Source organism: Coffea arabica, chromosome 11c (assembly GCF_036785885.1).
Source record: "Coffea arabica cultivar ET-39 chromosome 11c, Coffea Arabica ET-39 HiFi, whole genome shotgun sequence".
In the NCBI taxonomy this organism is placed as follows: domain Eukaryota; kingdom Viridiplantae; phylum Streptophyta; class Magnoliopsida; order Gentianales; family Rubiaceae; genus Coffea; species Coffea arabica.
Genome location: NC_092330.1, coordinates 24,199,563 through 24,219,882, shown reverse-complemented (window position 1 = coordinate 24,219,882; position 20,320 = coordinate 24,199,563). Strand labels below are relative to the sequence as shown.

Below are 20,320 nucleotides of genomic sequence, written 5' to 3'. Positions count from 1 at the left end.
TCCTCCAACTTCCAAAGCTAAGTTTCATGGCAGAACAACCCAAATCAAATCCACAAGTTATAAGGTAAAAGGGGTTCTTAAACTAGGCCACCAAACTAACTAAATTAAGCATATACATAGCATAGCATATATCTATCATATACTCATGTTGGAAAATTAAACCCTAGGTTGGAAATTTACAAACTAAAGCTGAAAAATCCTATTTTGAAGCTAAAAATTCATACTAAAGCTAGAAATTCCCATGTTAAAACTAAAAGGGTATATCAAAGCTAAAAATAACATCCCAAAGCTGCAAATTGTCTAGCAAATCTAGAAAATAACAAACTACTACAGAAAACTACAAAATCTTCCATAAAACCTACTACAAACAAGCCATAATCTCATTCAATTGCAAGATTAAAAAAAAGAGTACTTCCAAATCACTCCACTACAAATCTTCTTGTTCCCTTATTACAACTTCCTTCGATTTAGATTTAACTTTCTTGTTGGTTTCCTCACTTAATTAAGCCAAAAGCAATGTGAAATTTGAAGTTTCTCCCTCTCTTTTTCTCTCTTTTGGTTTGCCAAGAAGGTAAGAAAGTGAAGGAAATTTTGGTGAAATGAAAGATAAAGATGGAAGAAAGGTTTTGGTCAAAGATGACCTTGATTGCCAACACTTGGCACCCAACTATTTTTCCTCTTTTTTTTCTTCTTTTCCTTTCTTTTTTTCCTCCAAAATTTCGGCCAACACCCTAAAAAAATAGGGAAGGGAAAATTAAAAAAAAAATAAGAAGATTAAGGAAAGAAAAGTCTTAGTCAAGGGGTGTCTTGAACCGATGACAAGTGGCGCGAGTTGGTTCAAATCTATTTCTTTGTCTCTCTTGCATTTTTAACTTATGTTTGACTAATTCACTATTAGCACTTTTTTTTAAGTTAAAATTATTTTTTTTATTTTATTAGATCAAACAGGAAAGACAACCATGTGGAGCATTACATTTTGGCAGTAGCACCTGTGACACTAAACATGCGAAAGGACGAAAAACCAAGCTTATCCAATCGGTATTCACCCCTAGCCATTCTGGGCAAATCCGCAATCCATTCATACACATAAAACCCATGCTGAGGATGTGTCGACCCAACATTTGCCAAAACATCTGTGACCTTATTTGCTTCCCTGTAACAGTGTAAGATTTCACAACCCCCGGCCACTAGCTCAATCTGCCCCACCTCTGTACTGATGGACCATGGACACTGGTACCTCTTCAGAAGAATGCGTTGCAACATCAACGAATCTGTCTCCACCACCAAATTACCACCGAGGCCCTGTTGCGCACACAGCTGCAGCCCGAGTAATAATGCCTTGGCCTCTGCTCGCAAACTGGTATAGCTTACATCCCGTAGAACTCCTAAGGATTCCCCCACCTCCAGTCACCCCTGGGTTACCGTTTGAACACCCATCAATATTGAGCTTGATGCCGCCCAGCCCTAGAGGAAACCACCAAATCGTACGCACGAGAAACGCATCCAGCTTGCCCTTGACCGAATCCAAGAACGTAGGCCAATCTACCACCCTATGTATCTCCCCGAACTTGAGCCAAAAGGCATCCTTCAACTCCCAAAAGATGGCCTGACATACCTCCATAGGCCGCTGCACAGACCCCTGGAACACCGCTGTGTTCCTAGCCTTTCAAATATGCCAACAAATGAGATTAGGTAAGATCCGGAAAACAAACCGAAGCTTCTTCGAACTCATCGGCTTGAGCCACCAACCAAACAACCACACCCGGATATGACTGATATTCAGATCCAACCCAGCTACCAAACCAAAAAATTGCCACACCGCCATTGCCAGCTCCCTCTCCACAAACAAGTGACAAAGGGATTCAATATTCGACACCAGACAACATGAGCACTTAGATGGAAGATGAATCCCACGAGCCGCCAACACGTCATCCATGGGAAGTCGATTGGACAGCAACCGAAGCATAAAGAAAGACACCTTCAGGAGGACACTCGCACGCCATATCTGGCGAAAGAGGAAGGACGATGTCCTCATCTCATGAACCTCTCTATAGGCGGACGATAACAAAAACTGACCTGAGCTTGACGCTAACCATATCATTCTATCAGAAGAGGCCCCATCCGGCCCACCCACCGCCAATACCTGCTGCACCATGTCGCCAGGCAGGACCTCCGCAATCCTCCATGCGACCCATGCCCTATCCTCCACAAAGGCTAGACATGAGACGTCCTCCCATACCCCCATCCTCAGTTATAAAGCCCCGTGGCCAGTCCAATTATCATACCAGAAACTACATCGGCCCTCATGCATGCTCCACCCAATAAACAACTCCGCCAACCCTCGAACATCTAACATTCTCTTCCAGGTTTCCGAGCCTAAGGTAGACATGGAAATTTGGCACGGGTGAAGCCCCTTGCATTACTTAGCGCTTAATAATCTCGCCCACAAGAAGAGCCCACACCGAAAATTCCACCATAATTTACACGAAAAGGCTTTATACACGTCAATGAGCGATCGAAACCCAGCCCCACCTTCATCCGTGGGATAACATAAGTCCTGCCAACGGATCCAGTGGCATTTCTTCTTCTCATCCCCCTCTCCCCAGAGAAAATCAGCACACACCCTCTCAATCATCCGGAAAGTGCTTTTTGGAATGACCCCCACCACCATTAAATGAATCGAGATATTGGACAATACATGCCTAACCAACAGGAGCTTCCTCCCAAAAGAAAGCAGCCGGGATTTCCAAGATAGTACCTTATCAAGAACCTTCTGGCACAACTCCGGGTAATACATCTCCTTGGCTCTGCCAATAAACAACGGAGCACCCAAGTACCGAACCGGAAACTCCCTTTTGTGGAACTGAGTAACCTGCTCAATTACCCTTTTACGGACTACCGTGATCTGCGGATGTACTAAGTATCTACTCTTCTGCACATTTACCAACTGACCAGAGTCACTCTGATACCAGTCCAAAATCTGCATAACGTTGTCAGCAAATGCCAAATAAGAAACGGATGGGCAGTGTCGTGGAACCTTATACCCCACGACCCGTGTCTAGGACACAAGGGCATTTAAGGCTCGGGAAAGCACCTCTGAGCTAAGGATAAATAAAGTAGGTGATAGCGAATCTCCTTGACGCAACCCTCAAGAGGATTTGAAAAATCCATAAGGCACCCATTCACAAACACCAAGAACCAAACATTTGAAATCAACCTCCACACCATGTCAATAAATCTTTCGCCAAAGCCAAACCGACGCAGAACAGTAATAAGGAATGGCCAGGAAACCCTATCATACGTCATAGCCATGTCTAATTTCAGAGCCAGATTCCCCCTTTTGCACTTCCTTCCCATCTCCGATATCAGCTCTTGAGCCAAAAAATAATTATTTGCAATCTATCGCCCTTTAACAAAGCCACTCTGCTGAGGAGAAATGATTCGAGGTAACATACCAGACAACCTCCCCACCAAGAGTCGAGAAATGACTTTGTTCAAAAAATTACTCACACTAATAGGACGAAATTGAGTAAAATCCTTATGGTACATGACCGTGGGGAGGAGAACAATAGACGTAGCCATAATGAACCTCAGTAACTCAGCACCACAGAAGAAACTGACAATCGCCTTGTACACATCGTGAGCCACCACCTCCTAGGCCATCATAAAGAATTTTCCTATAAACCCGTTTGGCCCAGCTGCACTATCCCCATCCATATCGAAGATCACCGCCTTCACCTCCTCCAAAGAGGGGACCTCTTCCAGTCTTGTGTTCTCGATATCGTCACCGAGGTTAGGGATAACATGCAGAAGCTAAAACTCGGACATAGGGTCACCGTGAATAAGTTACTAAAATACCAGACCGCCTCCCTTCTGATCCCTTCATCGTCCATCACCCAATCTCCTGCCAAATCCTGAATCCTGGCATTGCTTTACCACCGAATGAAAATATCTTGAATTACGATCACCGTGTTGGAGCCACTTGACCCTGGCCTTTTGTGTGACGCCCCCGCTTCTCCCAAAGGCGAACCCTAGGGTATCGGCGGGACACCTGCCTAGCTCGCGCCAGGACTCGAAACACAAAACTAATAAAACTATATTAAACCACAAGAGAACTATTCATAATATATACAACCGCAAAAAGTTCTATTTACATCTTCTGAAGTATCGAGTCAAACCACTCTAATATACTATAACCACAACCAGCAGAAGATAGACCCTAAGGAGGGTCCTTATACAAACCACCAAAACAAAAACAAACATACTATCTGTCCGACTATTACAATCAAACCTAACTATACTAGTGTGTGTGCCAAAAGTTCCCCGCGCCGGTCCCTGCTAAGGAAAACAAAAGGAAAGGGGTAAGCTATATGCTTAGTAAGTAAACAGGGGCGAAAACGTAAATTTCACGTAACAACAGTTACACAGTAAGAGTAAAGCAAAAGCAGAAAAGTAACATCACATAATAAGGATACAGGTGGCTCCAAAGCCAATTCATGTGCCATGTATGATCTCCTGCCGACACTCCGTCGACCACAATTAATGGTCCATAGAACTTCACTTGTACTCCCACCGTACACCTTATCACCCTCTCTGGCCAAGCACCTCACAAACTTGCTCGAGCGAATGAAATTGAGCTTAGTTCACAAGCTCGGGTCACAAACTTGGTCCACATAATCGGTGAACCGGATTCACAAACTTGGTGACCTCAAACCAGGTTGGACTGATTTCGACCAAGCCTTAACCGGCTCGAATAGTCCATCTAGGTCATGAGATCGGGCCCCAAACTCATAAACTTCACAAAATTTATTCAAAAGTCACCCCGAGCCACAAGCTCAAGGGGTTTAGTTCCAAAATGATTCATATACATATGTCAAGTACAAATATGTGCGCAAACTAGGGTTTAGGTCGAGTCCGATAAAGTACACCCTCGCCTAGGTACCCTTTTCATACATATCGAAACACATAAACAACTAACACGTAAGAGTGGCCTGAATACTTACACAACAAACAAAAGAGCAAAAGTTCGAAATTTGTGCCGCGAGGAGTAGCTAGTAGGCCCCACCGGCTCCACCTAGCTCACCACCTTCTGAAATAAAAGATTGCATCACATAATATCATAAATGGCTACTAATATGCCTAAAACAAGCAAAACGGCAAAATCGGCACATACGAGTGCGGAAACGGCACACGGAAACGGGAATGGCGGCCTAGCCATTTTGCCGTCAAAACTGTTTTGAGCCTAATAGAAGCTATGAGTGTCGGATCAAGGTACATGAGGTACCGTTGTGAAGCTAAGAGAAAATTCTATAACTTTCATGAAGACCCCTAACTCCGGATCTGAACAGAGATGGGTCGAAAGTGCAGAAAATCGTTCCAGGAATTCGCACTCCAAAGTAACGGACAGGTTATGTTTGCTGGACTATAACTCCCAGCTCACAAATCCAAATCAGGAAATTCCAAAGGAATTAGAAAGCTGAGACATAAGGTTAAAACTTTGATGTTTTGGCCAAGACCTGAATCCACTCAGAACAGAATGAAATTTGAGTGTCAAAGTACCCATCAGAACTGTCCAGATTCAAAGGCAGTTCTGATGATTGATCTTGTTTGGGTCATAACGGAAGCTACGGAACTCGGATTTCGACGCACTTTATACCGTTTTGAAGCCAAAACCAAGATCTACATTTATTATGAAGGAGTCACCACCCAGATCGTACGGTACCAAAACCGAAAAAGTCACGGGCAGAAGCTAAACTAAAAACGCACAGAACCTAATGTTCAAAATAGGCTTGAGTATTTCATCTATAACTCATGATATACTAATCCGTTTGACCTGAAATTTTACAGGCATATTCAGGACTTAAGAGGCTACAATGTTGAAGAAGGTCACTCAGTCCAATTTCGAGTGTAACTACGTCAAAAATGTAACATCCTACACCAGAATCGCAAAACAGGTTCACAAACCGTATTCTAGTACAAACATCATAAAACAGCCTACATAAGTCCAAATCCAGAAATTCCAAAGCCATACAAAAGCTTAGAAATAGGGATACATTTCATTAGAAGACTGGAACAACCAATTCTGAAGCAATTCCAGCCAAAACAACCAATTACAGGCGCAATTCTTACATTCGGGTAAAACCAGGATAGCAAGGGTAATTTTGACTTTTCTCATTCTACAGTACTCCGATTAACCTGAAATTTTGCAGGCACCTCTAGAATGTCATTCCCTACAACTTTTATGTTTTAATCCAAGGCCAATTCAGCCTCTATCTAGGAGATACAAAACCGGACAGAATTGAAGGGTATGAAACCCTAGTCTTCCAAATTTCCCTCCAAACCAAAAAATGCTTGTAATTAACAATCATTTACACCTACTAGCCTCATTTTAGGCCATTGCCAATCATCATACAAGGCCACACCATCAAATTCATATATAAACAGAAAAATCACCAATAAATGGAAAACTTCACCACTTCATCCAAAATCAAGAAATAAACCACAAAATTGAACATTTTAACTACCACTAAGCACAAATTAAGCTTCATTAGGTGAAGGAGAAGGTTCATTCACTACTCACCTAGTAAAACAAGAGAGGGAGAGTTGCTTGTCACCTTAGCTTCCCCAAACACTTCACCAAACAACTCACTAACGCCTAATGAAGAGGTTTTATGGAGTAGAAACAAGTTTAAGTGATTGTTTTGGAGGATTTGAGCTAGATGGAAGCCAAAACTTTGAAGAGTTTTCTTTCTTCCTTTGCTAGAGAAGGCCGGCCAAGATGGAGAAGAAAAGAGTGAATTTTTGGTAATTTTTTGAGATATTTTAACCAAATGGTAAGACAAGGAATAGTAGTCTTACTTAAGGACTAATCCAAGGGTGACACTTGTCACCTTCATTAATGCAAGTCCATCACTTTGTTCCCTCTCACTCTAATCCATAAAGTATCCTCTAATTATCTCTTAGCACCCGATAATTTAAACCCAGTATCCGAAACTTAACCTAATCGGCCGATTTTTTCCGAACTTACCGCACTAGTGGGTCCCACGTCTGATATACGTTCTTAATTTCTCAAAAACTAACCGATACTAGAAAAATCATCTAAAATCTATATTTACTCATAAAAATTATCTGGGGAATTTTTCTAATAAAGAAAATGTGGAAAAGATGGGCGATAAATAAAACTCCATTTAAGCTTTCTACTATTGTAACACTAGAGGTTTGCTAATCCAAAGTTTGCCAACCATTTTCAAACTTGTTAAACCTCTGTAAACTATAACGAATCCTATTTTTACTTGTACCAAAACACACACTAGAATACCGCATATAAACTATAGCCCGAGCTTACGAATAATACATAAACTATGGTTTTATCATAAGCAAGTTAGGGTTTTCAATCTTAGCCGAGATCAGGGTTTCTCCTTAGCCTTAAAACCTTAATTTAACTGTACAAAATAATGAATAACCCTAATATCAACTTACGAATGGACTGGGGCCTCACATTTTGACTCCAAAACTGCTCCTCCACTGCTAACAACCTCTTCAAAGCCTGAGCCCGCTGGAGCTCCAAGTGAGCCTCATCAGATAGATCACTCTGTGCACATACCTCAGCCGCCGCCACCACCGCTTCCCCCTTCTTAACATTCTCAAACACATCCCCAAATACCTATTTGTTCCAAAGGTGAAGAGCCCGGGAAACAATCCTCAACTTTCCCCACATCACACAGAACGAGGACCCAGACACCTCTACCTGCCAAGCTGTCCATACAACATCCAAAAACCCATCTTTGGGCAGCCATACATTTAAAAACCGGAACGATCGACTCCTACAATCAACTTTATACATGAACGAAAGGAGAAGCGGAGCATGGTCAGACGGAGCTTGCACTAAGTGAGACACAGAGACTGAGATGGAGAAATTCAGGCACTCCATATTAAGCAGCACCATATCCAACCGCTTCCAGATACGCGCCCGTCCTAATCGATTATTACACCAAGTGAAACTACTGCCCGAAAATCCTGCATCGAACAACCCCCCATTACTTATAAACCGGGAAAGTTCTAGACCCTCCACTGGTTGATACTGCCTCCCCCCTTTCTTTTCACTACTCGAGAGAACAAGGTTAAAATCCCCCACCACATACCATGGGCCCTGCCCGGGCTTATCCTGTAACAGTCCATCCCAGAGGCACCGTCGCTCATCCATCTGACACTTGGTATGAACAAAAGAAACTAGTATAGGAACAGGAAACTGGGGATGCCCCCAACAAATAGATAAATGCTGGTCTGAATCCCCAACTACCTGGCCAACAAACGAAGAATTGAAAAACACCCACAACTCCCCAGTCGAATTACAAATAATGGAATCAAAGTTCAAAAGAAGGCGAATCGAGTCAGCATCATGCCTAGATAATTTGGGCTCACAAACTCCTACAACTGCTAGCCTATGCATACGAACAAGAGTCTTAAGTCGTCTAACATTTGGGGGCATTGAAATCCCCCGAATATTCCAGAAACACGCATTAATCATGGGATAAAATATGGAAAGAATTTTGAGATTTGTTGGACACCGACCTTAGCTCTCTGTCTAACGGGACCGTAGCCCGTATCCCCCTCCTTTTCACCTTTCTCGCGTACTGGTCAAGGACGGCAACCTAGTCTAGATTCAAAGTCATAGCCACACTACGCCCTTCTTCCCCCTCACCAAGCTGCTCTTCGACACCCCGCGGCGATAGGCCGCCGGCACACACGATAGGCTCCGACGCGGCTGTCGCCAATACCCCACCAACCTCCTCCTCATCCAGAGCAATGTGATCGCCAAACCCCGGAGGCACGTCCTTGTCTTCCCCTCGTCTGCCGCTTCGCTCACCACTTGCTCCACAAGGTCCACAATAATCCTACCCGCGGCCTTACCAACCATGTGTTCCACCAATTTGGCAGCTGCCTCCAAGACGTCCTGCCTATGTCTGTCCACCTCCCCTTCCTCCAGCACCTGACCTGCATCCCCAGCAACCTCATCTTGCATGCTCACATCCTACTCCTCGTCAACATGATACCCATCTGTCTCTCGCAATTCATCATCGCACGATACTTGGGCAGCCGTACTCCCGTGAAGCTCCACCAAGGGACTATTATTGGCACCTGACAATGTCGTCTTCTCCCCACGCACCCCATTCAAACGCAGCTCAGGATGTTTAACATAACATTTCGATTGCGTATGCCCCTGGCGATAGCAGTGGCCGCAATATTTTGGCATGAACTCCGGCTGTAGCAGCTGCCAAAAACCGTGATCTTCGCCTAGCTGAAGCCAGACACGAGACGAAAATTCCTTCAGGAGGTCAACCTCCACACAAACCCGAGCCACACACGGACGAGAAAGTGCAGCCGTCGCAGCGTCAATGAACAACGGTCTTCCCACACAGAACACAATCTGGAACAAGCATTGCTTGTCAAAGAGATGTACCAGCAACTTTGGAAGGCTGAACCACACAGGAGCTAACGCAGACTCCTTGGTACCCTTTACATGTTGGGTCCTTGAGAGTTAATCTTATGTTTAACTATCCACATGCATCTCATGCCATTCCTCATGTTTTTCTTAACATGACAGTTGCTATTCATGTGACCAGATTGACAACAAAAATTGCATACTGACATTGGATCAATCAAATGAACAGGTTTAATGAATCTGACTTGCCTTCTTCTGTGGATAGCAAACTCATTTGTATTGTGGTTCAGTCTTATTTGATGAGTATTAACATAAGGTACAGTGTCATTCTTTTGAAGATGGTTCTGTTTCAAATGATGTAACAATTGACATAAGTCATCCATCCTTTTTCTTAAGCTGCATTGCTCACTTCTGAGTATGTCACAGTAATTTTTCTTTTTGTAAAGTTCAGCAAGCACATTAGACTCAGTCCTTTTCAGGTTATCATTTTCATGCTTAAGACATTTGTTTTGTCGAAAAAGATTTGCATTGTCTTGTATTAGAAAGCTAATTTTTTGCTTCAATTCCTTGTTTTTAACATAGGATTCTTTCAATCTGTTATGCATTTTTTCTAGAAAAGAATTAACATCATCATTAGATTCACTATCACTATCAGTTTGAGAGTTGCATTGTGTTACCTCTTCATCTCCAATAGCCATGAAAGCCACTTGAGCAGATTCCTCTTCTTCTTCAACTTCGCCTTCTGAGTTGCAATCATTCCAGGTAATTTGAAAATTGTTGAACTTTGGTTTTCGTTCAATCTTGTTTTCCTTCTTTTTCTTCATTGGACACTCATTTGCATAATGTCCAGGTTGGCCACATTCAAAACATTTATCGTTTTGCTTCTTATTGAACTCTAGTTTCCCTCTATTTCTGAAGTCATTAGTCTGATTTTGGAAGGAATTGCTGGATCCGCCTTTCCTGAATCTTCTCTTATTGAGAAATCTTTTGAAGCCTCTTGTGATGAGTGCAATATCACTGTCATCACCTTCCAAGTCATTTTCATCCAGTGAGGCTGTTTCATCTTCATCTTGTGAAGCTTTCAGAGCAATACTCTTCCTTCCTTTTGTGTCTTCTTCTTCCTGCATCTTAGATTTAAGTTTCAGTTCGTAAGAAGTTAGAGAGTTAATCAGAGATTCAATGGATAAGGAATTTAGATCCTTGGCTTCCTTTATGGCAGTCACTTTGCTTTCCCAATCCTTTGATAGAGCATTCAGAATTTTTCTGTTCTTTTCACCTAGAGAGTACTCCTTCTCAAGCACCTCTAAATCCTTGATCAGATCATTAAATCTACAATACATTTTGTCGATGTTTTCATGAGACTCCATCTTAAAAGATTCATACTTGGTGACCAGAATGGACTTTTTCTGTTTCCTATGTTGTCACTACTCTCATGAATTTCTCTTAGCTTATCCCACATTTCTTTGGCAGATTTACACCCTTTTACTCTAATTAACTCATTTGAGTCTAAGGCACTATAAAGAACATTCATGGCTTTGGCATTCAATGTGAGATTGGTTCTATCTTGAGTATTCATCTCAGCTCTCGTTTTTGGCCGCAACAACCCTGTTTCTGCATCAAAAAAGTTAGCATCATGCGGTCCTTCATTCACAATAAACCACAGCTCAATATCAATGGATTGCAAGAAGATAATCATTCTTTCTTTCCAACTAACATAATTGGAACCAGTAAACATGGGAAGCCTAGTAACAGATTGCCCCTCAACAAACATAGCATGACTGGTTGTCATCTTTACTCCAAGCCGCTTGAGCTTAATCTCTAGGAGACCAAGCTCTGATACCAATTGTAAGGATCGAAGACAACCTAAGAGGGGGGGTGAATTAGGTTTTCAAAAAACCTGCTGAGATATAGTCCACTTTTTCACAGTCTACCTTTCTTTTCTCAAATACCTCCCAATGAACAAGATAACACAAGAGCACAAGTATTCGTGAGATGAAGAGAAGAACAATTTATGTAGAAAAGCAGTAAATGAAAGTAAAGAAACAAACCAGGCTTCAAACACAACTGAGGTTTGAACACCACTTTTATATACCAAATTACTTCAAGTTGAACAAACTTGCAACCAATCTTTTGTGTACAAGGAAGGGATCACTTCTTTCTTGCCCCAAACCACACTTGGTCAAGCAAGGAATTTTACAAACACTCGCAAACCCTCACTATGCTACACTATTGAAGAAGCTGTGTCACACTTGAAAAACTACACGAAGATTACACAAGCAAAGAGTACAAATGTTCCTTTTTGAGTATTCTAACACTTGAATCACTCACAATCTGATGTAGGCTTGATGTGCAAAGTTCTCTTTAGGTGGTTGACTTTGTTCTACTTATAGGAGACCAGAAAGTTATTCAATTAATGCTGTCAACGGGTAGAAGGCAACTGAAGAGTCAACTAGCCGTTGATGCTGTCGGACGTCCGATGTTTGGTTTTTATGCGTCCGAGGGTAGGATGCACACTTGGACTTTCTTCTTCAATTCCTTCGGACGGCCGATGCGTCCGGAGTGATTCGTCCGAAGAGCAGCAATACTTGTCGGACGTCCGATACACAGGTGTTGAGCGTCCGATCCTGAACAGTAATCAAGTAACTCCTGGCTTGTCTTCTTCGGACGTCCGAGTCTGAGTTCTTTACTCGTCCGAAGATACTCAAAGAATGTCGGACGTCCGATACTCTCCTTTTGTGCGTCCGATATCATCCTCAGCAGACTTCATTCTTTTTTATCTTCTTTTTCTGCTTTAAATCCACAGACCTGTTTGGTTCATTTCTGAAAAGGATCTCAACAAAAGGTATTAGAAACATCCAATTATTTTGTAATCATCAAAAGATATGAGTTGAGATAAACAGAAGATTCACTGGTGCAGAAATGGGGAGAGAAAGTAGGAAAAGAAGAAACGACTGAATTCAATTATAGTCCTGAAGGTGTTTTAAAATACGAAACCGAATAGTGGTGCCGAAAGATGAAGTGTTGAAAACGGAGATTTTAGAGGAAGCCCATCGGTCCAAGTATACTATCCATCCGGGTAGTAGCAAGATGTATCAAGACCTGAAAGGAACCTATTGGTGGGATAATATGAAGAAGGAAATCGCTCTGTACGTGCAAAAATGTCTTGTTTGCCAACAGGTTAAAGCGGAGCATCAAAAACCATCGGGCTTGTTACAAACCCTTGAGATACCTGACTGGAAGTGGGAAAACATCACCATGGATTTCGTTTCAGGTTTGCCACGAACGCAACGAGAACACGATGCCGTTTGGGTAATCGTCGACCGGTTAACCAAATCGGCCCATTTCCTGCCGGTAAACATGAAGTATTCCATGGAAAAGTTGGTCCAGTTGTACATGGACAAGATCGTAAGGCTACACGGCGTTCCAGTCAGTATCGTCTCCGATCGAGATCCACGTTTCGTATCTCGATTTTGGCAGAAATTCCAAGAAACTCTAGAAACGAAACTCAATTTGAGGACGACCTATCACCCTCAGAAGGATGGACAATCGGAGCGAACAATCCAAACTCTCGAGGACATGCTACGGACTTGCATTCTGGATTTTGGAGGCAACTGGGGTCAACACATGACCTTAGTAGAGTTTGCATACAACAATAGCTACCATTCATCAATTCAAATGACTCTATATGAAGCACTATATGGACGGAAATGCCGATCACCAATTTACTGGGATGAAGTTGGCGAGAGGAAGGCATTAGATCCAACCACTATTCCATGGATGGAAGAGGCTCGAGAAAAGGTCAAGTTGATACGGCAACGACTCCAAACTGCTCAAAGCCGACAAAAAAGCTATGCAGACAACCGAAGAAAAGACTTGGAGTTCGAAATTGGAGACCGTGTTTTCCTCAAGATTACACCGTTACGGAGTGTCACGGCGGGTAAAGGAAAGAAATTGCAACCGAAGTTCGTTGGACCCTACAAGATCCTCCAGAGGGTAGGAGCGGTAGCGTATCGATTAGAGCTGCCGTCCAATCTCTCTCGAATTCACGACGTCTTCCACGTCTCGATGCTCAAGAAGTACTATCCCGACCCATCCCATATCTTACAACCAGAGGAGATCGACGTAGACGAATCGCTTGCCTACGAAGAGAAACCCGTCCAAGTGCTTGACCGGAAAGTCAAAGAGCTCAGAAACAAACAGATTCTGTTAGTGAAGATACTATGGAGAAACCATAGGGTAGAGGAAGCTACCTGGGAAGTGGAAGAAGAAATGCGAAAGAAATACCCTGAACTTTTCGTGAGTTAAGGTAAGAAATTTCGAGGGCGAAATTCTTTTAAGGGGGAGAGAGTGTGAGAACCCGTAATTTTCCATTTTCTAGGTTTATTATATTTTAAAAGGCTTGTTTTCTGCATTTTCGTGATTAGGAAAAATTCTAGATATTTTTAAGGAGCAGATAGAGTTTTTAGGTGATTTTTCTAGTATCGAATAGGTTTTGAGAAATTAAGAGCGTATACCGGACCTGGGACCCACTAGTGCGAAAAGTTTGGAAAAATTCGGCCAACTAGATTAAGTTTTGGATACTGGAATTAATTTATCGGGTGTTAAGAGATAATTAGAGGGTGCTATTTGGATTGGTGTGAGAGGAAACAAAAAGATAGAGATGCATTAATGATGGTGACAAGTGTCACCATAGGGTTGGATTGAACTTTTGACTACTATTCCATGTCTTACCATTTGACTTAATAAACTAAAACTTTACCAAAAATTACTCCATTTCCAAGCTCAAAGGGCCGGCTCTCTCAAGCAAGGAAAGAAAGAAAACCTCTTCAATTTCTTGATTCTCTCTTGCTCAAATCCAATCACTCAACCATCTACTCTTGTTTTTGTTCCATAGAAAACCTTAAGGGAGTGTTTGTGAGTTGTTTTGTGGAGTTATTTGGAAAGCTAAGAGGACTAATTGCTCTCTCTCTTGTTTTACCAAGGTGAGTGGTGAAGGACTCCTTTCCTCCCTCTAATAATGTTTAATTCATGCTTGGTGATAGTATGAGATGCAAGTTTATGGATTAATCTTGATTTTTGGTTGAATTGGTGAAGTTTTATAATTATTGGTGATTTTTCTGATTTAATATGAATATGATTATGTGGGCATGTATGATGATTGGAATTGGTATGTAATGAAGCTAGGAGGTGGGAAAAGTGGTTAAATGCAAGCAATTTCTGTTTTGGAAGAAAATTGAAAAAACTAGGGTTTCAAAGTTATACATTCTGCCCCGTTTTGTAGCTCATGGTTAGAGGCCGAATTGGTTTTGGGTTAAAACATGAAAGTTGTAGGTAATGACATTTTAGGGGTGCCTACAAAATTGCAGGTCAATCAGAGTAGCGTAGCTTGAGAAAGTCGAAATTACCCTTGCTGTCCTGGTTTTACCCGAATTGGATAGTTGCATCTGTAATTGGGTATTTTGGCTAGGAATGCTTTAGAATTGGTTGTTGAGCTCTTCTTATGAAATGTAGACCTGTTTCTAAGCTTTCGGATGGCTTTGGAATTACTAGATTTGGACTTAAGTAGGCTGATTTATGCTGTTTGCAGCAGAATGTGGTTTGTGAATCTGTTTTTGCAGTTCTAGTGTAGTATCTGGCATTTTTGACCTATTTGCACTTGGAACTGGGTTGAGTGACCTTCTTCAATATTGTAGCCCTGTTTCTTAGCTTCAAAATGGTGGGTCTTGTACCTTCATCCGATAATCGTAGTACCTTTGGTGCCATTACCGCAAAATGAGGTCAAAAATTGTTTTTTCAGGGCTAAAACTAATTCCATTTCCGGATTTTTCTGGTTTCCTCTAATGCTTGTATATGCTTATGGAACCCTATTGGGGTCATATTTGGCATTGGTTTATGACTCGTTATCGAGTCTCATTGTACTTGTTTGCATGTTTTAGGGCGTGACGGTGGTTCACGGCGTTCTTTTGACGGAAGTGCATGAAACACCATTTGCAAGTTTGGTGAGTGTACTACTCACTTGTGTGATACTATATGGCTTTGATACTTGAACTTGAAGTGTTGAATGTTAAATGATTGAAGTGAGAGCGTACTTTATCACTCTTACCTATTGCTTATCATGTTATTGGAAAGTTACATGAAATGAAAGTACTTGACTTGGTGTCGTTTGGACGAGTATCCAACGACCATGATTGTTACCATTGAGCTCAACCCCATTGGTAGTTGATTGAATCGAGCCGGCAAGGGCTTGGTTGTGCCAATTAATGAACCTTGGGGACTGTTATGGAATCTTGTAGTATGAGAGACTCTCGATTCCGGTATACTCGAGTAATACCACAGTGCAAGTGTTTGGAGTTCGGGCCCGGTAGGGGAATGTTAGGTGGAAGGAATGGAAGTAAAGTAAAGTCTACGGTTGGTTACTTTTAAACATTGATGGAGAGTCAATGAGATCCGATCAAGAATGCAAACGAGGAAAATGGCTCTTGAGAGCCGCCCGTATCCTTTTATCATCATTATTGATGTGTGTCTTTATTTACTTTTGATGAATTGGATTGAAAAGATTGATGCATCTATGAACTTGGTTGCTAGAGTAGTATTATCTCACTGGGCAATTAGCTCACTCTATTCCTTTTGTTTTCCTTATAGGAAAATAAATACTTTTGGACTGCAATTGATATTTGGTTGCCGAATTGAGCTAGTTGGACATATCTTTTGTATAGCTCATTTATTGAAACCCTAAATGTACTTTTGGGTCCGTTTCTCTTTTGTTTTGGCAAACTATACATGTATCCACTTTTGAATACTTTTGTATGCCACTTTGGATTGTAAAATACTAAAGTTCAAGATGTGAATGTTCGCTTGATATTTGGTTGGGTTCTGAGGGGTCGGTTACTACTCATGGCCGACTCCGGATTTCTTTTTTTTTTTTTTTATTTTGACATTTTGACTTGTTTATGCGTGTTTGTAAGTTCCGGAACGAAATATATCACTCTAAACTGCACCGTTAGTCCTGGCGAGAGATGGGCAGGCAGTCCGCTAACCCCTTTGGTTCGCCTTAGGGGAAGGTGGGGCTGTCACAGATATCCTCTTCAATGTGGAGCCTAATCGACACATGTCTGCTGTCCAGCAATCCAACAGAAAAAGAACCCTTCAAATCACGCGAAAGGAAGAACTTCCTGATGTCCTCCATGCGAGGTAGGAATTCCGTCATATCATTCATACTTATTTTTGCTTAGTAAACTTCCAATCCTTGATAATGAAAAGAAAGAAAAAGAATCGACAATATACACATGAATGACAAAATCTATAGGACCAAAAAGATAGATAAAAAATTATCATAGTTTATTTGTAATGTATAGTTGATCATGTCTACCATGCTACCAGGCATTATCTATGAAAAACAAGCAAATAGTTTTTGCATAACTTGTAAATACATTCAAATCTACATCTAAACATTTCTTGATCAATTTAAAAAATAGTTTGGGCATATGAGTAATTCTACTTTCTTTAATATAAAAGTCAAATGTACAAGGAATTCATTTTCTGGCAATTTAATTAGCTAATTCTTGACAAAATAGCTTTAGCTGATTCAACTGTTGGTAGTTTAAGATTTAGTACTCTTCACAAACACCAGAAATCAAGAGCAATGCCATATCAAAAGAAATGACAAAAAAAAAAAAAAGAATGAGTAGAGTATTAACATAACAAAGGTTGCTTTTATCTCTCCAAATTTTAAAAAAGAGAGCATAACTCACCAATATAAAAAATTCTAAAAGAAAGGTTGCTAGTAAAAGTACTTGTTTTTGAGCTAAAGCTAATTCTAAAAATGTTCAAACAAAGGCCTTAAATTATGTCAAACATCTCTCAGTTAAGAAGCCTATTTAGAGCATGGAGGGAATGGAAACTGAGTGGGAGATGGAAACCGAGGCCGTAGAGGGTTCAGAGCAAATTGGCTCCAACCGGTTCTAGCAACCTGTTGGGCTTAATTAGACCCTCCGATCAGTGGCTAATTACTCAGAATATAGCTGAGAAAATAAAAGATCGGACGAATGTTGTTCTGATGGGGATGTCTACAAAACTATTGCCACCAGACTGACTAAGCCCGGCAGAAAAAAAATTATACATTTGTTTAAACAAATGACTGGCATCCAGGCTGGCACAGGCCGGCAGCATATGGAAAAAATAAAATAAAAATGCTGCATAGGTAGCATCTGCAGAAGTTAAAAAAAAAAAAAAGAAAAAAAAAGGGGCTGCCTTGGGTCAATTGGAAGATTCCAGCTTTGACTGGAATCTCAAAGCTGGAAGATGTGACCGATCCTTTTTTTTTTTTTTTTGCAAAACAAAAATTTGGCTTTGTAATCTAGCCGTTCAAATGTAGTGGTAGTTAAATTTCATCGTTTCGCGGATTCATGTTTATCAAATTTTTCTTCTTTTCTATTCTTTTCCTTTTTATTTTTTTATTGAGCAATAGATTTATATTTATAACTTCTTAGTTTACATTCAAAATTACTTTTTATGTTTAACTACCCACTATCATATATACTTCTACTTCTATTCTTTTAAAAAATCACTATGAAATTATAATTTATTGGTATATTTTATTTAGATAACTATCAATTTTGTATGCATTTTATAAAAAAAAATTAAAATCAAATCTTTTATATTATAATTTCAACGATTATTTTTTAAAGATTTGGACCATGCATCTTATTGTAAATTGAATGAGTTTTTTGTTTAAAAAACCTTTTTTTGGGGTTTAACATAAGATAAAAATAATTGATTTAGCAAATCTGTCTTGATCTTTTTCTTACGTTTCAACTTCGAAAAAATTTAAACCAAAAGAAATGAAAAGGCTTAGTCGGCCAGGCAACATAAGTTTTTAATTAAACACAAAATTTTACCTCTAAAAAATTAAAGAAAAAGGATAATAATATAAGAAACCTCCCTTCAGCTTTTTTTTTTAATATCACTTATCACTCTTAAAATTTTAAAAATATCACTTACCTTCCAGGATAAAATCTTAAAAAACCCTAGCTAGACTACACTTTTACATTTTTTGTTAACCAAAAATATTCTTAAATGATTTTATATGCTCCATTTTTATTGAGTTGCTTATCTATCAAAAGTTCCCCCTTCAAAAGCCTGAATTCTCTTAACTTTCCAGTAAGTACTATGACTTTTTCTTTGTTTTGGTTTCTCTCTTAGTTACCGTGTATGATGTATGACTTTTACTTTGTTTTGGATTCTCTCTTAGCTACTGAGTATGAATTCTGAAGAAATAACAACTCAAGAAATTCTTAAGAGGATGGAGAAAAATGAGTACATAAAACAGAAGGCATGAATACTAGTCTTTGTGACAGCCCCACCTTCCCCTAAGGCGAACCAAAGGGGGTAGCGGACTGTCTGCCCAACTCTCGCCAGGACTAACGGTACAGTTTACGTCAATCTATTACGTTTCGGAACATCCCATTGCGCGCAAACAAGTCAAAATCACAAAATAAAAAAAATGAAAATTCGAAGCCGAAATGAATAGTGCAGGCCACGTCAGAATCCGGCCAGAATCTGGCCGGATTCTCGGCCGGATACTGGGCCGAGAGCAAGCCCCAAAAAAAAATTATTATTATTTTTTTTTTCCCTTCCATCGCAATCCGGCCAAGATTCCGGCAGGATTGTCTGGCCGGATACCGGCCAGAGAGCAACTGGCCGGGTTCCATTTTTTTCTCAGGCAATCCGGCCTGCAATCCGGCCAGTTTCTGGCCGGATTCCTGGCCGGATTCGCCACTGTTCAACTTCGCCAATTTTTTTTTCTTTCCGTTTGAAAATCGCATTGATCCGAAATTCATCCAAACGTCAACCAAGCATATATATACATCAATTCAACATTTACAAGTCCAAAACGGCATGCCAAAATATCTAACTAGTTCATACAAGTGCAATTAGGCCAATACAAGCCATCCATTAAAGAAGTACATATTCGGTTTGCCTATCAAAAGGAAATGAACTCGTTACACATTAGGGTTTCATTTCAAGAGCTATACAAAAGACATTTACAAGCTCAATTTGGCAAATGACTATCCAATCCATTCACAAAAGTAGTTATATCCCTGTAAGGAAAACAAATAACACGGAATGAGCTAAAGCCCAGTGGTATACTACTACATTAGCAACCAAAGTCACATAAGCATAACCAATCACTTAAAGTACACCATAAGCAATGGAGTAAAATGGTAAAAGGATACAGTCGGCTCTCAAGAGCCCATTTCCACACTTGAAATCTTGATCCAACCTCATTGACTCTCCGTCAATGTTACAAGTACCAAACCGTAGACCACCCTTTACTTCCACTTCCTTCCACCCAACATACCCCAACCCGGCCCGCACTCCATTTCAGTAGCTTTTGGTAATACTCGAGTATACCGGAACCAAGGGTCTCATTACCACAAGGTTCCCCAGTACAGTCCCCGTGGCATGATGATTTTCACGACCAAGCCCTCGCCGGCTCGATCCAATTAACTACCATACGGGGTTGAGCTCAGTAATGCAGTAAAGCCGTTGGATACTCGTCCAACGACACCAAATCAGTTTCCATGCATGGAATTCAGTATCTCATATAACAAATGCAGTATTTCAGTAAAACGGTAAATAGCCATGAAGGAAATTACAAGGGGTGAGGGCGGTCAAGTACACCCTCACCTCAATCACTTCCAATAACCAATTAAGCCTTCAAGGCATCAAATACACATAGCAAAGCCACATTATAACAAGTAAGTGAGTAGTATACTCACTAAGCAAGAAAGTGGTGTTTCATACACCGTGATCACCAAGACGTCGTGAGCTACCGTCACGTCCTAAAACATGTAACACATTCAATGAGACTCGATA

The 20,320-nt window shown here is 40.8% G+C and overlaps 1 protein-coding gene across 1 annotated transcript; it reads right to left on the bottom strand.

Moving 5' to 3' along the window:
- Window positions 1–969: 969 nt before the first annotated feature.
- Window positions 970–2,245, bottom strand: LOC113715948 (uncharacterized). Its single transcript, XM_027240251.1, has 3 exons — window positions 1,713–2,245; window positions 1,493–1,658; window positions 970–1,401 (listed from the first exon to the last, which is right to left on the bottom strand). The coding sequence occupies exons 1-3, from the start codon at window positions 2,243–2,245 to the stop codon at window positions 970–972; spliced, it is 1,131 nt and encodes a 376-aa protein (XP_027096052.1).
- Window positions 2,246–20,320: the final 18,075 nt, after the last annotated feature.

Excerpts from the sequence above, each read along its gene's own strand:
- LOC113715948 (XM_027240251.1), bottom strand. The coding sequence starts at position 2,245 with ATGGGGGTATGGGAGGACGTCTCATGTCTAGCCTTTGTGGAGGATAGG. Across the intron at positions 1,659-1,712 it reads ATGAGTTCGAAGAAGCTTCG|GAACACAGCGGTGTTCCAGG; the intron begins GTTTGTTTTCCG and ends TTGAAAGGCTAG. Across the intron at positions 1,402-1,492 it reads GCAAGCTGGATGCGTTTCTC|GTGGGGGAATCCTTAGGAGT; the intron begins GTGCGTACGATT and ends GGGTGACTGGAG.